At 45.2% G+C, this 24,687-nt stretch overlaps 1 protein-coding gene across 1 annotated transcript in view; it reads left to right on the top strand.

The window, feature by feature from the left end:
* BAIAP3 (BAI1 associated protein 3) overlaps positions 1 to 24,687 on the top strand; it is a 152,007-nt gene that overhangs the window by 93,678 nt on the left and 33,642 nt on the right. Inside the window, exons 11-15 of the mRNA XM_072120408.1 lie at positions 2,531 to 2,633; positions 4,398 to 4,505; positions 9,527 to 9,619; positions 10,926 to 11,029; positions 14,570 to 14,687. Coding sequence (XP_071976509.1) covers positions 2,531 to 2,633; positions 4,398 to 4,505; positions 9,527 to 9,619; positions 10,926 to 11,029; positions 14,570 to 14,687 — 526 coding nt within the window. The remainder of the gene's footprint in view (positions 1 to 2,530; positions 2,634 to 4,397; positions 4,506 to 9,526; positions 9,620 to 10,925; positions 11,030 to 14,569; positions 14,688 to 24,687) is intronic.

The following is a 24,687-nucleotide window of genomic DNA, read 5'->3' on the forward strand; positions in this document are numbered from 1 at the left end:
CCCCTCCCACTGTATGCTGAAAATTTCTGTACTGCATAAGGCAGAGGAATGGGGGAAAGTGCCGAGGGAGCAGAGGGGAAGGGCGAGACGCTGTGTAGCAACCTATGAAGCCAGAGCATGGAGGGGCTCCGGTAACAGACCCCAGATCCCTCCAGGCTCATTAGCATAATGAGAAAAGTTGCTTTTAGAAGGAAGGAGGCCATGAATAACAAATATAAGCTGATTCCCACAGTCTCGGTGCCTGGATCTATGAGTAATGTCCCTGATTTATCATGATGGATTTTGGTAGTAGATTTCCTTTAGTATTTAGTATCATCGTTTTTTCTAATAAAATGAGTAGAACGGGACACATCTATCCGCCTCACAGATTACTTTTTCTCTGTCGTATAATAAGATTCAAATGATATGGGAAAAATTTTTATTTAGCCGGCAGTAAGGAGCGGAGTGTCTCTGGGAGCTGGGGACAAACAGAAACCTAATCATCTCGCTGAGGCTCTTGTCACCAGCGACACATGACGATTGCAGCTAAGACAGAGATCACACATCTAATATTTTGGGAGATTTCGCACATCAGAATGCAAAACTCTGTTATCTGCCTATAGGAATTCACCAGCAGCCTTGTACATTACATTTTATGGAACACTTGTCCTTAAAACAGCATGGAACAATCAGAACGACTCCCATCATCCATCTACGGGGGCTTAACTTTCACAGTTCACCTTAGAAATGTTGTAAATTTAACATTTTGTTAAGTGTCTATTTTTCTTATTATACTTCTTAGGGTTGTGAGTCCTTTGTTGCCCCCCTATACCTTCCAACTTCCAGAATATGGGTAAAAAGTTTACACAAATTAAGCTGAACCCCCAATCCCCAAACTCTTTTGCCCCCAAATACTATAATACCTTGCATTAGTATTTTTTACCGGTAATTCCTTTCTTTTGTGGCCCCCCTCTTATGGCTCCTACACTTTGTAATGCCCCTTGTTTTGGCTCCTGCACTGTATAATGTCCCCCCTCTTATGCCCTCTACATTATATAATGCACCCCTCTTTGGCTCCTGCACTGTATAATCCCCCCTCTTATGGCCCCTACATTATATAATGCCCCCCTCTTTGGCTCCTGCACTGTATAATCCCCCCTCTTATAGCCCCTACATTATATAATGCCCCCCTCTTTGGCTCCTGCACTGTATAATCCCCCCTCTTATGGCCCCTACATTATATAATGCCCCCCTCTTTGGCTCCTGCACTGTATAATCCCCCCTCTTATGGCCCCTACATTATATAATGCCCCCCTCTTTGGCTCCTGCACTGTATAATGTCCCCCCTCTTATGCCCTCTACATTATATAATGCCCCCCTCTTTGGCTCCTGCACTGTATAATCCCCCCTCTTATGGCCCCTACATTATATAATGCCCCCCCTCTTTGGCTCCTGCACTGTATAATCCCCCCTCTTATAGCCCCTACATTATATAATGCCCCCCTCTTTGGCTCCTGCACTGTATAATCCCCCCTCTTTTGGCCCCTACTTTATATAATGCCCCCCTCTTATGGCCATTACACTGTAGTATGCCCACCCTCTTATGGCTCCTACACAGCATAATGCTCCCATCGTATGATCCCTATACTATATAATGTCGCCCTCTTATTGCTCCCACACTGTGTAATGCCCCCTGGGCCTCCCACCGCCCCCTATTCCTGTAAAAGTGGTGTGACTTTTTCATCCAGTCTTATGTATTACTATACTGTTATTAAAGATTCCTATGGACATGCATGCTTAGCTCAGCCAGGGATAGCAAGATTTATCTTCTGCCATTCATCTCCAACCAATCCAGTCCTTCAATGTCTACTATGTGGAATACCTCCTCACACAAACATAACTGACCAGCTGCTGTTATATTGTTATATATAATATAGACAGGAATGTGTTGCCCACTTTTTTATGTTGCCCTTGTACCTTTACCGCCTTAATAATAATCCATGAATGTGCATTAAGTAATTCCTGCCACTTACTTTAGTGCTGTGTGCAGTCTCTACGTGATTATTTGTTTACATCTCTGAGCTCTGCTGAATAGGAGGAGCTGTAGTGGCAGAGTAATGACTCATCCTGTTCCTCCCCCTCCCCTCTTCCTGTGTCTGTCAGCGAGGATAGACTGTAGCGGGAGACATCATGGGGACAACCTATAGCAGAAAGATAGAGGAAGCTGTGTGTACATACACAGGGCAGCATGGGAAAGGAGGCAGAGACACAGGGACATATACATGCAGAGACATGTCTAATGGAAGAGATTTATTGAAAAGTGGCCAACCCCTTTAAGAAAATTCTCATATAATATCATCAATATGGTATAAAAATGGGTAATTGAGCGCACAGGTCATCCAGCCGCTTGACATTTTCTGTTAAGTACAGAGGAAATGTAGCGCTTCCAGTGTATGGCAGTAAAGGAAGAAAACAGAGCCACGTATTATCTTCTATGAGCTGTAATAAAGCGATTAGAGCATTAGCTCATCCTGTTGAGATCTCTACACAGGTACTTCAAACAGATAGTGAAATCGGCAAGAGCCAACGGAACGACCGGCTCGGTGGAGGACAACGCAGATGACTTCTTAGGATGCCTGAACATCTCCATTAACGTAAGTAAACAGGAAAGGATTAATTACTGCTGCTGGAACGAGAGGGGATCGTGTTTGGAGCGACATGACTCATCCTGTAATATCACAAATTCATGGCAATATTCAGATGAACCTTCGGCAAGCTGTAGGAAATATGATTGTATGACCGCCCCCATCCTCCCGATGACTCCCATCATACTCCACAAACCTTTCCATGTGTGAATTCTTAAATAATAATAATAATTCTTTATTTATATAGTGCACACATATTACGCAGCGCTGCACAAAGCATGGCAAATTGGTCCCTGTCCCCATGGGGCTCACAATCTAAACAACCTTACAGTATGTTTTGGAGTGTGGGAGGAAACCGGAGTACCCGGAGGAAACCAACGCAAACACGGAGAGAACATACAATCTCTTTGCAGATGTTGACCTGGGACCCCAGTGCTGCAAATAGTTAAAATGATTTAAGGTGTTAATCAGACTCTAAAATGTTTGACTGAAAGCTCAAACTCGCCTTAAAGGGGGTTTCCTGGCCAAAAAGATTGATGACTGATATTTACAATTTGTTCTCAGTATTGGACTGAAGGGTGTCAGACAGAGACCCAAAGAGATCAGCTGTTCTCAGCAGTCATTGCACAGAGAATGGAACATGAAGAAGACAGTGCCATTGTCTATGTAGTGGTCAGACCTGGTTACTGCAGCTCAGCTCCCATGTATTTTAATGAGAGCTGAGCTGCAATTACTCAGTTTGGCCACTAGAACGATGCCTGATTCCTTTCCCATTCTCTGTGAAATAGTTACTACCAGTGTGTCAGACCCCCAACAATCTGATATTGAGGACCTATAGTAAACTTGGGTCATTAATATTTTGACCCTGTTAATTATCTCTGGTCACTCCTGGGTGGTGTTTCTGGATATCCTTGAAATCTCTGTATCCTGACCTACAATGATGATGTTTCAACTACATCCAATCACTGGTCATTAGTGGAGTCACATGTTGGAACATCATTGCTGAAAGGCGAGGATACGGGAAGTTGCACAACGTGACAATTTGTAGGGTAAAAAATACTACATCTTTTATTTTAGCCCGGCATTCAAAAAGAAATAATAAGGTGGTCAAACAACATGAAGAACCAGGATAAGGGTGTAGATTTAGGCTTTTAAATCAGGTTGATTGATGTTGTGTAGAAGGGTTAAAAGCAGAGGCATGGCAAGGGTCCACTACTAGGAGCCCAAGGAGGCCCATAAAGCTTAGTGCAGATTTAGCAACAGGATCTTCTTCAAGTTAAGCCTCTGGTTAAGGGCTCATTCAGATGGCAGTGTGCTCTCCTGGACCAGATCACAGGGAAGCACAGAGCCCGGGGGAGGGATGAGCGCTCCTCAACCCTCCTCCCTCCAAAGGCAGACAAGTGGCCGACTCGGTCACGGTGACACACTGGAGCCATAGACGTTTATGGGGGCCACGATCCCCATAATAACCCCCATAACGGCCCCCATAACAGTCATCCGAATGTACTCTAAGTGGAACAATTCTCGTCTGTTTCGGTTAGGATTAGGATTGCATGTGTGTCAGAGAGAGGGAACGTGTGATTAACAAGAGTCCTTTGGCTCTTTAGTTATATTAAGGATCAGCAGGCGCCAGGAAGAAGGTGTTCTTTCCACTTTTTGGGCCATTAACAAAGTTTTTGCCTTCCTTTTCATTCCTCAACCTTGGTCTATAGGTATAATTTTATATATACTGTTTTTCTTTTTAATTAGCTTTTACATTTTTCTATCTTAAAGGAGATCCCCGTGGGAGGATTAGATAAATGGTTTAAGTTGGAACCAAGAACAAGTTCTTCAAAGGTTCAAGGAGACTGTCATCTCATAATAAAACTAATCACAAACCTGGTAAGTTGGGAAAATGGGGACCTTTCTTGTGTCTTATGTATAGCTTAAAGAAATGGGAAGTTTTAAGGTTTTAAGGTAGTCAGATATTATGATATTCACATATGCATCTATTTATCCTTAGTCATACATAACCGATGGAGATGATGCCCATATTATGTTGCTGGACCTTTTCTTTCCATAGTTATGGCATTTTTCTGTTCTAAGCTACTTGTCAGAAATCCTCCTCAGTAGCAGTGAAGTGGACAGAGACAAAGCTCTTCCTGTCTTTGCCCTAAACCTGAGACAATTATACGTTGTCGTAACTTCCCATGATGTTTTCTGTTCTCTCGTGAAGTAACTCCACTGAGCCCTTCATAGTGTGTGCATTAAAGGATCTATACCATGGAATAATTAGTAGAAACCAGCAGGGAAATATTTAAATGAAGTAAAGTTTGTTCTGTGTTAGCAGCTTCCCTGCTGTGTATATAGTGTCCAGAAAGCAAGACATGGGGAGAAGGAAGAGTCTATTATACAGCTAGAGGTGTGGAGAGAGAGAGAGAGAGAGAGATAGAGAGAGAGAGAAATAAAGGAATGCAGAATCATAGACTTGGATTGACTAACTGATTCGTAAACATGGTAGATCTTGTACCTCACTGTTATTTGCAGGAGACTTCTGCACTCACACAGCTTCACTGACATAAGGTCCTTTTACTAGTTTCACACAGGGAGCATAACAGGACCTCATTCTCCCTCCAGAGTGAGCAGGAAGCAGCAGTTAGAATCCATTCCGTTTCTTGTGTAAATACTCTACATTCTCACAGACATAAGCAGCACAGCAGTCAGAGAAGATAACTACTGCAGGGACAAGCTAAACCATGGAGGATAGCAAAGAAACTGCTGGACATAGGTATTAAAAGTAATAGGCAAAGTTGTCCTGCAACCCAAGAGCTATTGACTCGTGGAGAAAAAACAAATCTTGTGTTTGTGCTTTAACAACAGAATTGCCTGTCTGGGTACAAGAAACTCAGTACAAAAGTCATTGTAACCCCAAAGCATAAACATAACAAAGAGCCTATAGTAGCATTGGGGCAGATTTACTCTAAAATGTAAAAAAGTGTAAATTTTGAGTATAAAATCTTTTTTATATTTTGCCAGAGAAGAGAAAGTTTCTCATGCTGGATATAAAATCTGTCTAGTCTTTGTCTGTCTAGACAAAATTAGGATGCATGGGCACAATTCTTTGTCTTACAGCGTGTCCCCTCTTAGGGCACAGATACTTTAATCTAAATCCACAGTCATATCATAAGTCAAATCCAAGTCGTAAGTTGTACAGTGTCTCAGAACTAAAACATATGATAAATCTGTCACTATGTAAGTAGGTTAAATTGACCACAGAATTGTGACCCATTTTTTAGTGTAAAAAGCCATGTTGCCCAATAATCTCATGTGTGCCATCAGGGCAATCATAGATTTCCATTATACATTGTAAATGAAGGTAGATTCGAGATGCGAGGTATCTTGTTGTTTTGTGTGAGTGGACACATCAAGGAAACTCATTGGGGCACATTTACTTACCTGTCCCGATCCCCGAGGTGCGTTGTCCGACGAAGATTTGGAGCGATTCAGGAGTTCAGGAGTTCGCCGGAGTTCACCTTCTTCTTCCCAGTGCATGTAAGTGCATGGCTTGCGACACAATTTTGAATGTTAAATCCAGTGCTTATTCCGAATCAGTCGAGTTGTGCGATGGCCCGCCCCCCAATTTGTGTCGCACAAAAGTCGGCCAAAATCCGATCGCGTGCACCAAAAAAGCCCAATTAAATGCAACGCAAAACAGAAAGAGTCGGGAAACCCGGCGGAAATGCGGTCCGCGGACCCTTAGTAAATGTGCCCCATTGAAGTGGAAATGTGACTAACAAATGTTCACCATCAGCCCATCTAAACCGCCTTGTTACTGAGAAATCCGGCTTTTCCGGGCAGCCATTATCACAAGGATCTACAAGGAAATGGGTTCATTCTAAACATCTTAAGGGCTTACATGACTTTAATTAAACCTCCAAGGTTTAGATAATAGAGACGCTTAAGGTAGGCCGCCATCTTTGTATAGAGGCTTCGTAAGAGCGGATCTCGTTTTTTCACAACAAAGATGTTTGTCTGACTAATAATCCCAGGCATCGCCCACATGGTACAAAGCAGGTCATGTATGAATGGTATGTTTGGCTTCCTTTTTATGTACAACGCAAACAAACAACCCACTTACCTTTCCGCTATGTTTTCTTTTGAAGGTTATCCATTGCAATTATTTGTATTTGACAAAACTCTACTTTTTATTTTCTCCCTTTTAAATATCTTCTATATCAATATTGTTTTGTATAACAATGTACAATGGTAATTGAGGAATTGACTAACAGGTAGAACCCCTTTCTAATGGGTGGTATTTACCTGCACAGGGTTCAGTCATCTTTTAACACCTGTGGCACCCAATACAAAGATTCCATGAATGATACCCACAGTAGATTTTTCATTTTTTCCCTTCCCACTTTTAAGGACACTTTCCATAATCAAGACTTTTGGTTATATCTGGAGTGAAGATGGTCACAAACCACAGGTCATCACTATTCATGTGTAGGAGAGAAGCGGGGCCGGCGCCAGCACTGGGCATATCTGGGCTAGTGCCAAGGACCAGAGCTCCCGGGGGGCCCCACATAAGGCTGTACATAATGAATCCATAGGGGGCAAAGGGGGCTTTATATAAAATAACCATTAGGGGGCTGTTTGGGATGATAAACTAGGGAATATTTTAGGGAACAGAAGACTGTTTTATCTTCTGAAATTTTAATGTTGTCACATGAGTTCACTGCAAAGGGGTCTACTAAGGGTCTGTCGCCCAGGGGCCTACTGAAACCTGGAGCCGACCCTGGAGAAAAGAGCACTAAATTCAAATGTACAGTAATCACAAAGGACAAAAATGCAAAGAGTGATAGGTAGGAGGCTCACCTTATAGGTAGCTTGATGTATAGCATATCGCATTAGAAGGGCTTCACGCTGAAGGAGAAAAAAGGGATCCGATGTCCACAGGAACTGTTCCCTTCAGGTATGTCAGTAAGCTGTTGGCAAAAAAGACTTCAATGCAGGGCTTCTTCATCGGGTGATGAGACCCTCACAGATCACAAGAACTGGGGGTCCAAGGTACCTCCGCCGGACCCCTCGTCGCTCCCTAAGATGACAATCTCCATCAGCTGCATAAAGAGGAATGGAGCAGAAAGGACATGCACGGCCATCTGCTCTGGTCATCTCGGGGAGTGACGAGGGGTCCCGACGGAGGTACCACAAACCCCGTTCTCGTGATCTGTAGGGGTCTCATCACTGAGACCCCGACCGATCAGTAAGTTGGCTTTCAGCTAACTTGTTTCTCTTAATGCACTGATGACTGGTAGGGCATATAGAGAGTGTTGAAGGGCCTACAGATTTGAGGGCTAGCTGCAGAAGTGAGCCTAAATAGGGAGTAGGAACCCATCCACACATGAACGGTGTTGTGAGAACCCTCTTGTGCCACAAGCACACGTACTTTAGGAAACGCCACTCCTGCCAATAATAACCACAGGAATCTCTGCCATAGATCCCTTCTAAATTGCCTTGTCAAATAGGCCCCAAAACTTTGGCCTTTGTCATCTTCAAGACTGAGTTCCTTAAATCTTTGTCAACACTCTGCTATCTGCTATATGGATAAGGTGCCTATTCACATATTGTATTTCTAGAATTAGTCATCAATATCAGAATGGTGAGGAGGTCCAATTCCCAGTCACCCCTATGGGTGCAATGTAAGGTGAAATGTATCCCCTTGAATGAGCGGATTGACAGTGCCACAACCCCGTCAACCAGTTATGGTTTTGATGACTTTTTCCTAAGGAACGGCTCATAAATATTAAGACTACATTGAATGATAAAATTCTAACAACCTTGAACAACCACCAGGGGGCGCTTTGTAGCTTTACTGCATACAGTATCCACAATCAACATTATAGTACAAAGTAAAGCTCTGAGAACCCCCTAGTGTAGTTTGCTGGCTCTATTGGAAGGACAAGGTGGTCTGCCATTGCTATAAAATGTATTGTTGCCCCGAGGATGTCAGAGAGGTGCCCCATTGACGTCCAAGGATCCAGGTGATTACATGGGTTGCATTATACGTAAATCCGCCCCTGCTGGTTCATTTTTCTTATTGTCTCTCCTAAAACCCATTACGCAATGCAAAACAGCGGGTGCTTGTTGATGATCGCATGTGTATCACTTGGAGCGCAGATACGATCAGGTTAAGCCCCGCCCCTGGGTGTTTGCATTATGTCTATAAACTCAATACAACACACACTTTTGTTTGTTTTTTTTTTGCAGGAGTTTTTATATTTATTACATTTTCATGTTCATTATGATGGCTGATCCTGTTGAGATAAGTGGCAGCTGCACCCCCTGCCTCCTCAGAATTTATTATGCATGCTCGGCCAAGCTGAACACGCTTGATAGTTGATGGAGGGGTCCAGACATGATGAATACATGGTGGCAATTACCTACTGTGCTTTCCCACATTTCTGGCTTATACAAATGTTATTAGTGTATATAGATCACATACAACGTGTTATTTTACGGGTAAGATGCCTTGACAGATATCAACAGCGACGCTGGCGCCATAATTTATGCATTTCCCAAAATAAATGTTGTTTTTTTTTGTTCTCTCAGAGAATAAACATTAATTAGGAATAATTTGTCTTTATCTGTGTCAGTATGAAATAATTGTACAAGCACACATGGCTCCTTGTCATGGCGGAGCGAGGAAACAATGATTGATGCCACCCTACAACATGTACCACCTCAACCCGCGCTTGACGGTCGCATCCACGCTTTGAATAATGCCCTTAATGATTTCATATCGGAGTTAAATGTCTGATCCCCTCATGTTTTCCTGGGGAAGAAGGTCTCAGCTGTAATTCAATTCAGCAAATATTAAAACAAATAGCACAGGCTGAATATGTGAATTAACAAATGTGTTGCAGAGGGACACGGCGCTGAGCAAGAAGGCATCTGGCGCGGTGATTCATGAAATGCTACTCGCCCAGCTGCTACAGTATGAACACAAGCAGACAGAGGTGAGCCCGCGCCCGCTTCATCAGCACCATGTCATGTGCCTGGATACCGCTTGTATCATTATATGTCTCAGGTTTGTGACCTGTCATCCAGGCAGCAGTGAAACACAAGTCATAGATTCTTCTCTGTTCTCACCAATTACTTCAGATGCTCATTTAGAGGTGTAAAATGAAGATCTCAGGTCCTAATGCAAAATTCGAAACAGCGCCCTCACATGCCATAGGCCATTTATAATACTGCAGTCTTGTTATGTAGCAATAGGATGTCAGGGACCAGGACCGGGCTGCAGCTGTTTCCGCAGTATTCTACCCAAGACTCTGTTCCTAAAAGAGTTCAAAATCTCTTCAAAATCCATCATGATAAACCAGTGGCGTTTACTCATAGATCCAGGCACCGTGACTGTGGTATCTTCTTATATTTGTTATTCATGGTGTCCTTCCTTCTAAAAGCAACTTATAAAATGACAGGTTTCACAGACTGTTACACTGTCAACCCTCACCTCTGATCCCTCGGCACTTCCCCCTTCCCCCTTCCCTCTGCCTGATGCAATCTCATTGCAGCAGAGGAAGTTTCATCACACAGTGTGAGGGGGGAATTGCTCCTTCACAGTGTAAAAGCCTGTGAAGCTGCAGCACAGAGGGGCTCTGTTAACACCCTCCAGACTTATCAGCAGGATGTGCTCACTGCACAAGTCCTCAGGATGCAGGGGGGAGGGGGAGACGTAAGAGTGTAACAGCCGTAAAGCCAGATCACATAGAGGACACATAGCGGCTAGGGTAGCCCCTTAGGCTTATTAAAATAATTTTAAATGTTGATTTTAGAAGGAAGGAGGCCATGGATAATAACTATAATAAGATTACCACAGTCACGGTGCCTGGATCGATTTGTAATATTATCAGGATGGATTTTGATTCTCGAAAGGAAAGCTACCATTTAGAATCTACTGAAGAAGTAGATGCGATGGTAGATTCCTCCTGACTGCCTCTGCCCTAATCTGTAATATAATAATCCAACCGAACTTGTTAAAAACTTCATTTTAGTAATATGTAGATTACCTGCAGGGGCTACTGGGGCGTGTACTAGCCTGGGCGGGCACCGGGAGCTAAGGCTACACCACGCCTCAGTAGCCTATAATGTCTATAAAAAATATGTAATGAAAAAGTAAAGTTTGTGTCCTTAAAGGTACCACCAAATAATGCCCATAGAACATCACCATGTGGCTTCAGGCGCTGTCATCCGGATACCCTGTAAATGAGCTATAGACGTCACATGGCACATGGTTTATTTGTTGTCGTTGTGATGTTTTAGGTTGAATTTTGGAACTGGAAGGGGGAAATGAGCAAACATGCATACACCATAATATCCCACCATGGTATGCAGACCGACCTCTCCAGTCTACAACAGGCCGTCATGTAAGTATCACCTGTCATGTCATTATATATATAGGGCCAGGAGAAGGGCGCCTTAAAGGGTTACGGCCCATTGGCTCCACTGAGAGTGCAGGGATTTATTGTACACATTTGCATATAATAACCCTTCAGATTTGTGTATACAGCTCCACTGTAAATCTATGTGTCTCCATTGTGACAAATCATAACCCTGTGTAGTCACATCCTGCAGTCATATTTCCATCTATTTGCCACCGATTTACCTGCATTAAAGGGGTATCCCGGAGACTGGGGACCCCCATTGGTTAGTGATTCAGACTTCCTCTGGTACTGTATCAGCAGAGCGGACCACCCAAAAGAACAGCTCCATTCTCTGTGTGATCCCATCCACTGGAAAAGGAGCTGATCTGCAGTTACCAAGTCCAGCCACTATATATGGAATGGAGCTGTTCTTCCGGCTCTCTTTTCTCTGTTGATTCAGGAATTCAGGAATTTGGAGCAGTTGGAGTCACTGATAAATGAGGTTCTGAATGCTGGACCCGTAACAATCTCATATTCATGACACGTGTATGTCTGTATATAAATACATATGCATACGTGTGTGTGTATATATACTATATCATATGTGTGTATATATATATATATATATATATATATATATATATATATATATATATATGTATGTAAAAGCGTATAGAGCGGCACTGTGAAAACCCGGATTGAGATCCAAATGTGGGTACAAGCTTCTTAGGGTCCGGCTCAAGATCCCGATGCTTCAAAATCCAAGACAGTAGATATATATATCTCAGTAAAGAGGAAACCTATCACCAGCTGTTATCCCTTCTAAACTACTATCCCCCTCTGGTAGGGTATGAATTGTTTTTTTTTTCTAGAATTCCCTCTCACCTGTTCACCTATTAAAAGTCTCCTCCACAGTCATATGAAAATGAACAGAGAAGAGTAACTTTTTTCCTGAGATGAGTCACTTTGAAAGGGGTAGTTGAACTTCAGATACCCCCATATTGGGCACTACAGTACCTAGAACTCTGGGTTCTGGTGTCATTGTAAAGATAGGAATCTCATTTTTCAAAATAAATCTTGCAGTTTGTGAGCTACATCTTTGTCTGCAGCCCAGATTTCTGTCTGTGTCTTTTACTGTCTGTATCTATAAAAGTAAGAACCATGAGCCTGATGATATTCTTATCTTTAATATTATACCAGAAGGAAGTTTGTAGCTTCTATAAAACTGAATATAGAGCAGTCTGAAGTGATGCTCCCCCCGCAGGCTCTATATGTGGCTCATCTCAGGAAATTAATGACTCTTCTCTGCTCATTTATTAACCAAAAAAAAAAAACAATACCAAATGTCCAAAAAAGTATATAGCTATAGTATAAGTCTTCTCTGCTGATGTTCACATGACTTTGGAGGAGATTTATTATAGATAAATAGAAACATTTTCACATAAAGTGGGAACTCTGGAAAGGACATTTCATACCCTTCCCGAGGGGGCTGCTAGTTTAGTGGGGCAAAGGCTTGTGACAGGTTCTCTTTAAGAAATTAGCAATAACTAAGGGATGAATGAAAGGCGGTGGGACTTTTATTATAGATGTTTTACACCAATAAATTTAGTAGGTCGCAAAGATGGACGCACCTGTGTAATACTGGGAAAAACGCGTACATAAAATATATGGTTTGTGGCCTTTGTGGGACTCTGGGGATGGCATATAATTTGCATGTATATTGGTGACATTCAAAAGATGGGATCTGATATCAAGAGAGGATGTAAGTGCAAAGAGGAGGGGACGGCTTTTGGGTGACACATTGGCATCGAGGCGCACAGTAATTTTAGGAGAAGTGATCACACAGTTACTTGAATGCTTCCTGCTTTGAGCATTTATTTAGTGTGACAGTCTATCTTGTCTCGGCTCCCTGCATCTTGTGTGAAGCTTTTATTAAAGTCATTGAATGGCATCTAAAGCCGGTGAAAGAAAATGTCAGAGCCCATTGATTCACATGCTGCCGCGTTATGGGCAGAGCGCTGACACATTCATCTAATCCTCCTTAAGAGCAGGCTTGATACTTATCGATCTGTGAACCTGAAGGGCTCTTACCCTCTCCCTCAGAACACCGCAGAGTTTTATTATTAGACCTCAAACTATTTTACCTTAAAGTATCAAGTTCCTGTGATTAAAGGCTGGTGCAATGGGGGGAATTACTGGGAATTAAGATGATAGTGTATGGATAAGGTGGATGAGATTGAGGTTTATGGCGGTGTCTTAAATACTGGGGCTTATTTACTAAGGCTCAGCAGAACGCACTTTCGCCGGATTTTCGAAATTTTCTGGATTTGCGCTGCTGTGACGGGTTTTTAACTGGGGATTGTGTCACACGCGATCAGATTTTGGCACAATTGCGCCGACTTTAATGCGACAGAAATCAGGGGGTGGGCCGTCGGACAAACCGACGGATTCGGACTGAGTGCGGGATTTAACTTTAAAATTGTGTCGCAAGACAATGCACTTACATGCACCAGGAAGAAGAAGGTGAACTCCATCGGACCTGAGCGGGGAAGCTACACATGCAGGATATCAGGCGCACGATCTTAGTGAATCGCGGCACAGTGCATTATCATCGGAAGAATGCACTTCAGGTGAACTCCTCGAACAGGTAAATAAAAGTGCCCCACTGTGTCTGTCCTGGCCTCCCTATATATTTGCACACTTGGGCCCCTTTCACACTTACGTTTTTCACGCACAAGTTATGCGCGAACTTTGACGTTCCAAACTCGCATTGCATTTCGTCCCATTGTTTTCAATGGGCTTGTTCTTATTTGCGTCAAAATCGCAGCATGCTCTACATTTGCATTTCATATGTGTTTTTCACACCCCATTCAAGTCTACGGAGACGCATCAAAAACAAGTGGAAAGGAAGAGCAATGCATTTTAAATGGATGGGTTGTTGGGTGATGTGAAAAAAGGCAGGAAGTGGCATGTGGGTACCGATTAAAGAGTCATGTGATTTGAAACATGAGCAGTATAAGCGCGCATGAAAAACGCAAAAACACTAATGACCCCTAGTAAAAACGTAGGCAAAAACGTCAGTTTTTCATGCATTACACTCTGACGTGATCCGCCTTGTAGTGGCTGAGCATGCACGTGTTCTTGTGAGGAACATAGGAGGAAGTTACTGTTTTACATCTCTGCATAAATGATTGGGCGTGTAAAATCCAGCATGCCTGATCCATGGAACCTGTAGTCTATTGCATGGACGCAGAGCTTTGTACTATGTGATTATGTACGTTTCAATAAAAGATGTGAGAATCCATGATCTGCCTTGATATTATTACCAGGGGGCTGTCATAGTTGTCCCCCATTTATGTAATATTTGTAGCCAGTGTTAGAGTTATGGGGTTGGGTTTTTTTTTTAGCCTCTTGTCCACTGGTTGTGTCAGGTATTACTAAGCGACATTAAAGAGAAATAGAAGGCGAATCCCTCTACAGTAACCAGTGATATCAAGCTTTTGCCTTTACCAAATTATAATAATTTTACTTTATCTGGAAAAGAAAATGGCAGGCGTTCAGCAAACACCACCAAGTGCAACAGCTGGACTACAGCTACCTGCTGGGACTGCTGAGGAACATAGAAGACCAGTGGGATCCTGCGGCGTGTACTAGAGAACTGGTAGGAAATCTATCTGTTATGTGTTATCTCTCTATATCTATCTATTCATCTATTATATATTATCTCTCTATATCTATCTATTCATCTGTTATATATTATCTATCTATTCATCTATCTATCATACATAGGGTTCATTCACAAGGGGACGTAAATGCGGCTGCAAGTTTTATATCTATCTATGCGGGCGCAAATGTTATATCTCTCTCTCTTTCTCTCTCTCTTTCTCTCTCTCTTTCTCTCTCTCTTTCTCTCTCTCTTTCTCTCTCTCTTTCTCTCTCTCTCTCTTTCATATATATATATATATATATATAGATAGATATTGTAATTGAGTAAGTCTTTTTTTATGGAAAAGTGCGGAAACCACTGGTTTTCCTCTTTTTCTCCTCCATTGATTTTTACGCGAATGGAGTTTTTTATCACTTCTTTTGACATTTTGCCAAAAAAAAGTGTTGGGGAAAAGAAATTACCCATAGGCCTCTGCCAAATGTGATATCTTTCACAGCAGAAAAATATCATAAATGCTCAATACAGTCATGGCCAGCAGCAGGAGAGAAGGGTATCAAGACCGGCATTAAAAATCTTCAATGTATCTATATATCTCATATATATCTACCATCATATAAAGTATCTATTTATCTTCTTATCATTTATCTATCTATCTATCTAATATATTTTCAATCTACCCATCTCATATCTATCTGTCAAAATAATTTTTGAAATGTCACAGCCACATGTAAAAAGATCACTCTGTAATCTTGTAACCACCACCAGTAGTCTATGGAGAAGACAACCCTTGTCCTTGTGGATGTCAAGCACTGGGCTCTCCTCTTGGGACCCCCTTCTATAAGCCAATCCTTAGGAGGCTCTGGTGGACCCATGCTGGGATCCATCTGCAACACCCTCGCCGATGCAATGGCGAGTGGGTGCTTGCGAATAAGCCCCATAAGAATGTCATCACCTGACACCACATCACAAAGGGGAAATTGCAGTGGTTAATCCTGCCTGGCAAGGCAGATGTTAATCTGTGATGTAATAATGTCAATCAATATCTGTGTTACATCCTGTCTCTGTGAACTGAGAGGTAATTGGAGGAGCAGCCACCACCTGACCAAAGGGAGGTAATAAAACCCCCTGGCCAGGAATGTTCTAGAGAACACTCCGAGAGAAGCCTCTCTCAGGAGAGAGAGGAGAGCAGTCTCTCCCAGAAGGGAGAAGAGACCGGTCCTAGTCAGGCCCTCTGGGTCTGCAGGACGCAAGCAGAGAGTAGTTAGCTGAGCAGTAGCTCAGAGTCTCTAGCACACCAGACCAGTGCAGGAAGAGCCTAGCCCCTGCCTGAAGTGGAAGATAAGACTAGAGTGAGTGTAGTGAGGAAAAGGGGTATCATCCTACCTTCAAGGGTGATACCTGAAGAGATCCAGGACCGAGCTGAAGCCTCCTCTAAGGACCCAGCTGCCTCCCAGCCTGCCCTATACATCCAGGCTGGTGAACTACATCCTGTGGCTCCCTCCAAATACCTCTCCAGTACTCCACCATCTTGTTAAAGGCACGTTTGCTGCGGTTCCTGCGGTTCCAATAAAGAACTGTAAGTGTTTCTGTTCAACCTCTGCCTCCGTCTGGTCCCTGCTACTACCCCTGCCTACATCACCGGCACCCTGTCCATCACCCAGAGACTCACACTCGGGACATTAAGGGGTTGCCCCAGGGAGATCCGCTATAGCAGCCTCTCCCTCATCCTTTTCTTGCCAACACCACCCTGCTGGAGACCTGCCAGGCTGTAGGACAGCCCTCCGGTTCCCCCGTACCAAGCACCGTGACAATAGCGTGCTTAGGCCGCAACCGCCAGCCACTCCGGTACCGCGGGCCCCGGCTGACTCCAGGCCTCACCTCAAGGGCTAGGCCCCGGTGGGGGATGTTGCAAGTGGCGTCACGAACAGGATTGATACTTCTGTGCCTTATTACGGCATTAAAGACTTTCTTTTATTGAAAAGACTGTGCTGCCTAACCCTGCTGCCATTCGGGTTTAGGCCCAAGTACTTGTGTGCTTCTGGAATGAACTGTGTTATACTGCTGCCACGTGCTGTCGAGCGCCGCTCCCGCACTCCAGAGGTTAATCCTGGCAAGAACTGTACCAGCTCTGCTACATCCGGCGCTGCCGCGCCTGAAGATTTTTACCTCAGAAACTGTGGCGCAGCAAATAATTCAAGCCCGCCAAAACCTTCACTGGCGGGAAACCCAGATGACGCATCAAGCTCCACCCACGCGCGAAGGGCGCGAACCCCGCCTCCTGTGGCGCAGGAAAAATTAGAGCCCGCCACAGCTCTTGGCGGGAAGGACTTGGACTCCTCCCACTGGCTCGAGGCGGACTTCCTGCCCTGCCTCAGAGAAGCGCCAGAACTTGAGTGGACTTTGGACAGTGAGGACAACACCATGTGGGGTCCTCCGCCTTTCCCTCCTGTGGAGCGTCCGGAATTTTACGAGGTCCTAGAGACTATGGTGGTGGTCTCTGCGCAGCCCGTCCGAAGACCCTCCGCTGGACATCGGCTGCACCGAGGATTGACTCGGGCCTTTGTCACCAGGACATGTTACCAAACGGTGACACAGTACCAGATCCTACCCGGGCGGTTCCTCGTCCCTATCCCGGCTACCATCCCGGTACCGCGGGCCCACGTGGAGGCGCCACGTGGGGAGGCCCCGACTCCTGTCGAGCCAACGCCTGGGCCTAGTGTTGCCGCTCCACCTGCTCCGAGGCCTACTACTTCTGCTGCGCGGCCTGCTAGCCCCGCTGTGGTGGTTCCTGATCCTCCGGTGGTTCCTGCTCCTGTTCCGGCACCTACCTGTCGCCCAAGGAGATCCGAGCCTGAACCGGAGCCACGAGCCCCAGCACCGAAACCTCCGCAGCCTCAAGGCCGAGGTGAGGCCGCCCGCCGGCGACTCCGAGACGCTGTCTCAGACCAGCGACGCCGAGAGAAGGAGGCCCAGCGGTATATGGCCGGCAGATCCACAGCGGGAGCTTGGGTCGAGAAGAACCGCACCACCGGCATGGTCCGGTTCTTCGACAAGCGGAAGGGCTATGGCTTCGCCACCCAGGACTACACCGGACGGGAAGTATTTATACCCCGCCGGTCTGTCAAGAGGCCTGATCTGCCGGAGAGCCAGCACAACCTGAAGCCAGGCGAGTGCATTGAGTTCTCCCTGCAAGAGGGACCCCGAGGACCTTGGGCGGCTGGTGTGATCCGGATCCCCGACTCCGATGAGGACCGTTACTTCCCGCAGGACGACTGGTATGAGGACGACGAGTGGCCGGAATCTCCGAACACCTCTTCTTCCTCGGCTGCAAGTCCCCGGGCGGTGACCCACGTGAATGCCCCATCCACGGTAATCGTGAGTACGGGTCCCATTGCCATCCATGGGCCGGGCATGATCCAGGGCGCCACCCCCACCGTCTCCCCTGCCGGGAGCATTGCCAGGTCCCGTGGCTCTTCTGTGGGAGAAGACATCCCGGCTAGCGAACCTTGTCCGGAGGTTCCATCTAGGCCCACATCTCCCCTTGCCGGTTACCAATGGGGTGATGACCCGGCCCCGGAAGAACCGGAGCTGGAAGGAGCCGCGGCTCGGCCGCCGGGCTCTGTTTATTTCTTCTTGGACCCCTCCGTGGTCCCTGGCTCAGTTGAGCCCCCGGCTGGAACAGCCGACACCCCGGACGACAGTGCTCCTCCCCCTGAAGGTCCGGAGGATGTTGCTGCACCTGCAGTACCCACTGCTGCCACCGGGTGTCCCCAGCCGGCACCTACTCCCGCTGAGGATGCACAGGATTCCCTGCTGACTTTGGATCCTGTCCCTGCTGAACCCAGCGAAGGTGCATCTGACTAACCCCTGAAGGGCTGTAGCCCACTTCAGGTACTGTACATATTGTGTATATTTTTGTCCTTTCCCCAAAGAGCCAGAGACCTTCCTGAGACTCTTACCCTTATTTATCTCAGTCAAGAGATTATACACTGTCATGTGCTATGATAGCACCCTTCCTCTGCCACAGCAGAGAATTTCTTCAAAGGACACTGTCCCTCTACACATAGAGGAGACCCTTTGCTTCTTCATTGCACTTTTCCCCACATCAAGGGCTGTACCCAGAAGATGGACTTTGCTATTAAAGACCTTCTGTGAGACTTTTGCCAACTCCAAGGAAAAGTTGCTATTGCTATTGACTATCATTTTGCACTTAATGCCTTCCTTTTTAGGTATGGACATTCTGCTTGCACTCTTTATGCCTTTTCTTTGCAGGAAAGAGACATTTACTATCGTGCTACCCTGAGTAGCCTATCCACCTCTGTAACGTTTGCAATGTTATAAGATGTGTACCCATTGGGCTCCTAAGCCAATGTGATTTTGCCAAATATTTGCACACTGTCATATCTGCCAGTAGTCTGCATTAACCCTTTCATAGGCTTTTCAGGTTGTAGTGTGGCTGTGTCGGACTGTCTTTTTGTGTAAAACACTGACCGCTACCTGATCCCTCAAACTGAGGTTTGCACGTGGGGGTAGTCCGTAAACTGCGGGTCCTTAGGGGACCGGGGGTGTTACAGAGTTAGCACCTGGATGCCACCCATACATGGGTAAGGATGCCAGTCAGGAGGTACTTGTGTCGCATATGCTAACGCAATGCAGATAGACACCATATAACTGCCGCCAGGGAAGAAGCGTTGATCAAACAAATTTGTAGGGGCGGTTTGTCCCTACACCTCACATAGCCTGCACTTCCTAGAAGTGCCTTTAGCCCCCTCTGTGCCCCAAACCATCTGTAGTCGAGCCGAGGGCGGCTCTTTCAATTGCCCCCGGGGTATGCAACACCCTCGCCGATGCAATGGCGAGTGGGTGCTTGCGAATAAGCCCCATAACAATGTCATCACCTGACACCACATCACAAAGGGGAAATTGCAGTGGTTAATCCTGCCTGGCAAGGCAGATGTTAATCTGTGATGTAATAATGTCAATCAATATCTGTGTTACATCCTGTCTCTGTGAACTGAGAGGTAATTGGAGGAGCAGCCACCACCTGACCAAAGGGAGGTAATAAAACCCCCTGGCCAGGAATGTTCTAGAGAACACTCCGAGAGAAGCCTCTCTCAGGAGAGAGAGGAGAGCAGTCTCTCCCAGAAGGGAGAAGAGACCGGTCCTAGTCAGGCCCTCTGGGTCTGCAGGACGCAAGCAGAGAGTAGTTAGCTGAGCAGTAGCTCAGAGTCTCTAGCACACCAGACCAGTGCAGGAAGAGCCTAGCCCCTGCCTGAAGTGGAAGATAAGACTAGAGTGAGTGTAGTGAGGAAAAGGGGTATCATCCTACCTTCAAGGGTGATACCTGAAGAGATCCAGGACCGAGCTGAAGCCTCCTCTAAGGACCCAGCTGCCTCCCAGCCTGCCCTATACATCCAGGCTGGTGAACTACATCCTGTGGCTCCCTCCAAATACCTCTCCAGTACTCCACCATCTTGTTAAAGGCACGTTTGCTGCGGTTCCTGCGGTTCCAATAAAGAACTGTAAGTGTTTCTGTTCAACCTCTGCCTCCGTCTGGTCCCTGCTATTACCCCTGCCTACATCACCGGCACCCTGTCCATCACCCAGAGACTCACACTCGGGACATTAAGGGGTTGCCCCAGGGAGATCCGCTATAGCAGCCTCTCCCTCATCCTTTTCTTGCCAACACCACCCTGCTGGAGACCTGCCAGGCTGTAGGACAGCCCTCCGGTTCCCCCGTACCAAGCACCGTGACAATAGCGTGCTTAGGCCGCAACCGCCAGCCACTCCGGTACCGCGGGCCCCGGCTGACTCCAGGCCTCACCTCAAGGGCTAGGCCCCGGTGGGGGATGTTGCACATCCATGTAATACTATATTATCCCTGCATTCCTACATATTCATATCTCTAGGTAGTGCCAAAAGGGTTTGATCTTATGATTCTGTAATTTTGTATTTGACCAAAAAGACAAATTTTCAATGTGTATCTGATGGGACATGGAAGATTTAGGCGTTTTGGAACAAGGTTTGTAACCCCCAGTGTATACAGCACATACAACACCTGAGGGTTTATCGAAATGACCTTGAATATCATGTCAATGACGTTGACAACTGTGTATCCCCTCTCCTTGTCTATGATGTCCTATATACTGTATGTACAGATGGCGGCATTGGCTGGCGGTAATATGCCGGTGAGTTCTGCATCTGACATTGGTCCAGCAACACAGATTTCATTTCTGTTTGGAAGTTTACAGCAAATTATAGATGATCCTGCAGTGTCACGTATTTGGTTCACCGTCATGTGGAGCATGACTGGAATCTCAATATATCGATTCCCCCCCCCCCTCACCGGGTCTATATTTATTTCTATTTAGTTTGTTTTTCTTGTTTCTCGCAACTATTTGGCCAGAAAAAGAACAATGTGATCTGGATGGAAAAAAACGGAAGAAATGATTGGACTTTATTAGATTATTATCCCTCTTACATTTTCCCCTGTTTAATAATTATGACTCAATGAAGTAGCAAATGGGAAAACCTCGAGAAAAGCAGCAGATTTCATTAGGAAAATAGAAACTTCCACGTTCAGTGTTAACATTTGGTTAGGTTTTTATTGGCCAAAATAGAGATGTTGTGCTCTGTCTTGTTGTCCCTGTTATCTAGTTCATGATATAAAATTGAGGAGGAAATATCATGAATAGAGATGAGCGAACATGCTCGTCCGAGCTTGATGCTCGGTCGAGCATTAGGGTACTCGAAACTGCTCGTTACTCGGACGAATACTTCGCCCGCTCGAGAAAATGGCAGCTCCCGCCGTTTTGCTTTTTGGCGGCCAGAAACAGAGCCAATCACAAGCCAGGAGACTCTGCACTCCACCCAGCATGACGTGGTACCCTTACACGTCGATAGCAGTGGTTGGCTGGCCAGATCAGGTGACCCTGGGATAGACTAGCCGCTGGCCGCGCTGCTCGGATCATTCTGTCTCTGGATGCCGCTAGGGAGAGAGCTGCTGCTGCTCAGGGAAAGCGTTAGGGTGTTCTATTAGCTTACTGTTAGGCAGGAGTGATTCTCAAAGAACCCAACAGCCCTTCTTAGGGCTACAATAACGTTCTACTTTTTTTATTTTAATTTGCATCTTTTACCATTTTGTGAGGAATTAGCAGGGGGACTTGCTACCGTTGTGTTTAGCTCTTAGTGGCACACATATCCATAGCAAAGACCGAAGTGGGAAAATTCAGTAGGGGTTGGATTTCTATTAGGCAATAACTCAGTGTCATCTCATCTGGCATAGTACTGTGCTTCCTTTGATACTTGGCTAGAAAATAGCCATAGGAGAATAGTTACAAACAGCTTCTTGAAGCCTACAGTAGCGTTCTATATATTTGATTTCTGGTTGATCTGCTGGTGACTGTAGTTTCTGCAGTGCATGTACTTGCCAATTCTGAGCAATTTGTAGTGGGACTTGCGACCGCTGTGTTCTGCGCTTAGTGGCGCACATATCCATAGCAAAGGCTGAAGTGGCAAAATTCAGTAGGGGTTGGATTTCTATTAGGCAATAACTCAGTGTCATCTCATCTGGCATAGTACTGTGCTTCCTTTGATACTTGGCTAGAAAATAGCCATAGGAGAATACAAACAGCTTCTTGAAGCCTACAGTAGCGTTCTATATATTTGATTTCTGGTTGATCTGCTGGTGACTGTAGTTTCTGCAGTGCATGTACTTGCCAATTCTGAGCAATTTGTAGTGAGACTTGCGACCGCTGTGTTCTGCGCTTAGTGGCGCACATATCCATAGCAAAGGCTGAAGTGGCAAAATTCAGTAGGGGTTGGATTTCTATTAGGCAATAACTCAGTGTCATCTCATCTGGCATAGTACTGTGCTTCCTTTGATACTTGGCTAGAAAATAGCCATAGGAGAATACAAACAGCTTCTTGAAGCCTACAGTAGCGTTCTATATATTTGATTTCTGGTTGATCTGCTGGTGACTGTAGTTTCTGCAGTGCATGTACTTGCCAATTCTGAGCAATTTGTAGTGGGACTTGCGACCGCTGTGTTCTGCGCTTAGTGGCGCACATATCCATAGCAAAGGCTGAAGTGGCAAAATTCAGTAGGGGTTGGATTTCTATTAGGCAATAACTCAGTGTCATCTCATCTGGCATAGTACTGTGCTTCCTTTGATACTTGGCTAGAAAATAGCCATAGGAGAATACAAACAGCTTCTTGAAGCCTACAGTAGCGTTCTATATATTTGATTTCTGGTTGATCTGCTGGTGACTGTAGTTTCTGCAGTGCATGTACTTGCCAATTCTGAGCAATTTGTAGTGGGACTTGCGACCGCTGTGTTCTGCGCTTAGTGGCGCACATATCCATAGCAAAGGCTGAAGGGGCAAAATTCAGTAGGGGTTGGATTTCTATTAGGCAATAACTCAGTGTCATCTCATCTGGCATAGTACTGTGCTTCCTTTGATACTTGGCTAGAAAATAGCCATAGGAGAATACAAACAGCTTCTTGAAGCCTACAGTAGCGTTCTATATATTTGATTTCTGGTTGATCTGCTGGTGACTGTAGTTTCTGCAGTGCATGTACTTGCCAATTCTGAGCAATTTGTAGTGAGACTTGCGACCGCTGTGTTCTGCGCTTAGTGGCGCACATATCCATAGCAAAGGCTGAAGTGGCAAAATTCAGTAGGGGTTGGATTTCTATTAGGCAATAACTCAGTGTCATCTCATCTGGCATAGTACTGTGCTTCCTTTGATACTTGGCTAGAAAATAGCCATAGGAGAATACAAACAGCTTCTTGAAGCCTACAGTAGCGTTCTATATATTTGATTTCTGGTTGATCTGCTGGTGACTGTAGTTTCTGCAGTGCATGTACTTGCCAATTCTGAGCAATTTGTAGTGGGACTTGCGACCGCTGTGTTCTGCGCTTAGTGGCGCACATATCCATAGCAAAGGCTGAAGGGGCAAAATTCAGTAGGGGTTGGATTTCTATTAGGCAATAACTCAGTGTCATCTCATCTGGCATAGTACTGTGCTTCCTTTGATACTTGGCTAGAAAATAGCCATAGGAGAATACAAACAGCTTCTTGAAGCCTACAGTAGCGTTCTATATATTTGATTTCTGGTTGATCTGCTGGTGACTGTAGTTTCTGCAGTGCATGTACTTGCCAATTCTGAGCAATTTGTAGTGAGACTTGCGACCGCTGTGTTCTGCGCTTAGTGGCGCACATATCCATAGCAAAGGCTGAAGTGGCAAAATTCAGTAGGGGTTGGATTTCTATTAGGCAATAACTCAGTGTCATCTCATCTGGCATAGTACTGTGCTTCCTTTGATACTTGGCTAGAAAATAGCCATAGGAGAATACAAACAGCTTCTTGAAGCCTACAGTAGCGTTCTATATATTTGATTTCTGGTTGATCTGCTGGTGACTGTAGTTTCTGCAGTGCATGTACTTGCCAATTCTGAGCAATTTGTAGTGGGACTTGCGACCGCTGTGTTCTGCGCTTAGTGGCGCACATATCCATAGCAAAGGCTGAAGTGGCAAAATTCAGTAGGGGTTGGATTTCTATTAGGCAATAACTCAGTGTCATCTCATCTGGCATAGTACTGTGCTTCCTTTGATACTTGGCTAGAAAATAGCCATAGGAGAATACAAACAGCTTCTTGAAGCCTACAGTAGCGTTCTATATATTTGATTTCTGGTTGATCTGCTGGTGACTGTAGTTTCTGCAGTGCATGTACTTGCCAATTCTGAGCAATTTGTAGTGGGACTTGCGACCGCTGTGTTCTGCGCTTAGTGGCGCACATATCCATAGCAAAGGCCGAAGTGGCAAAATTCAGTAGGGGTTGGATTTCTATTAGGCAATAACTCAGTGTCATCTCATCTGGCATAGTACTGTGCTTCCTTTGATACTTGGCTAGAAAATAGCCATAGCAATAGGATAGCATTGTTTGGTTTTAAAAACTCAAAAAAAAACAAAAAACACAAAAAAAAAAA

This window comes from Engystomops pustulosus, chromosome 8 (assembly GCF_040894005.1).
Source record: "Engystomops pustulosus chromosome 8, aEngPut4.maternal, whole genome shotgun sequence".
In the NCBI taxonomy this organism is placed as follows: domain Eukaryota; kingdom Metazoa; phylum Chordata; class Amphibia; order Anura; family Leptodactylidae; genus Engystomops; species Engystomops pustulosus.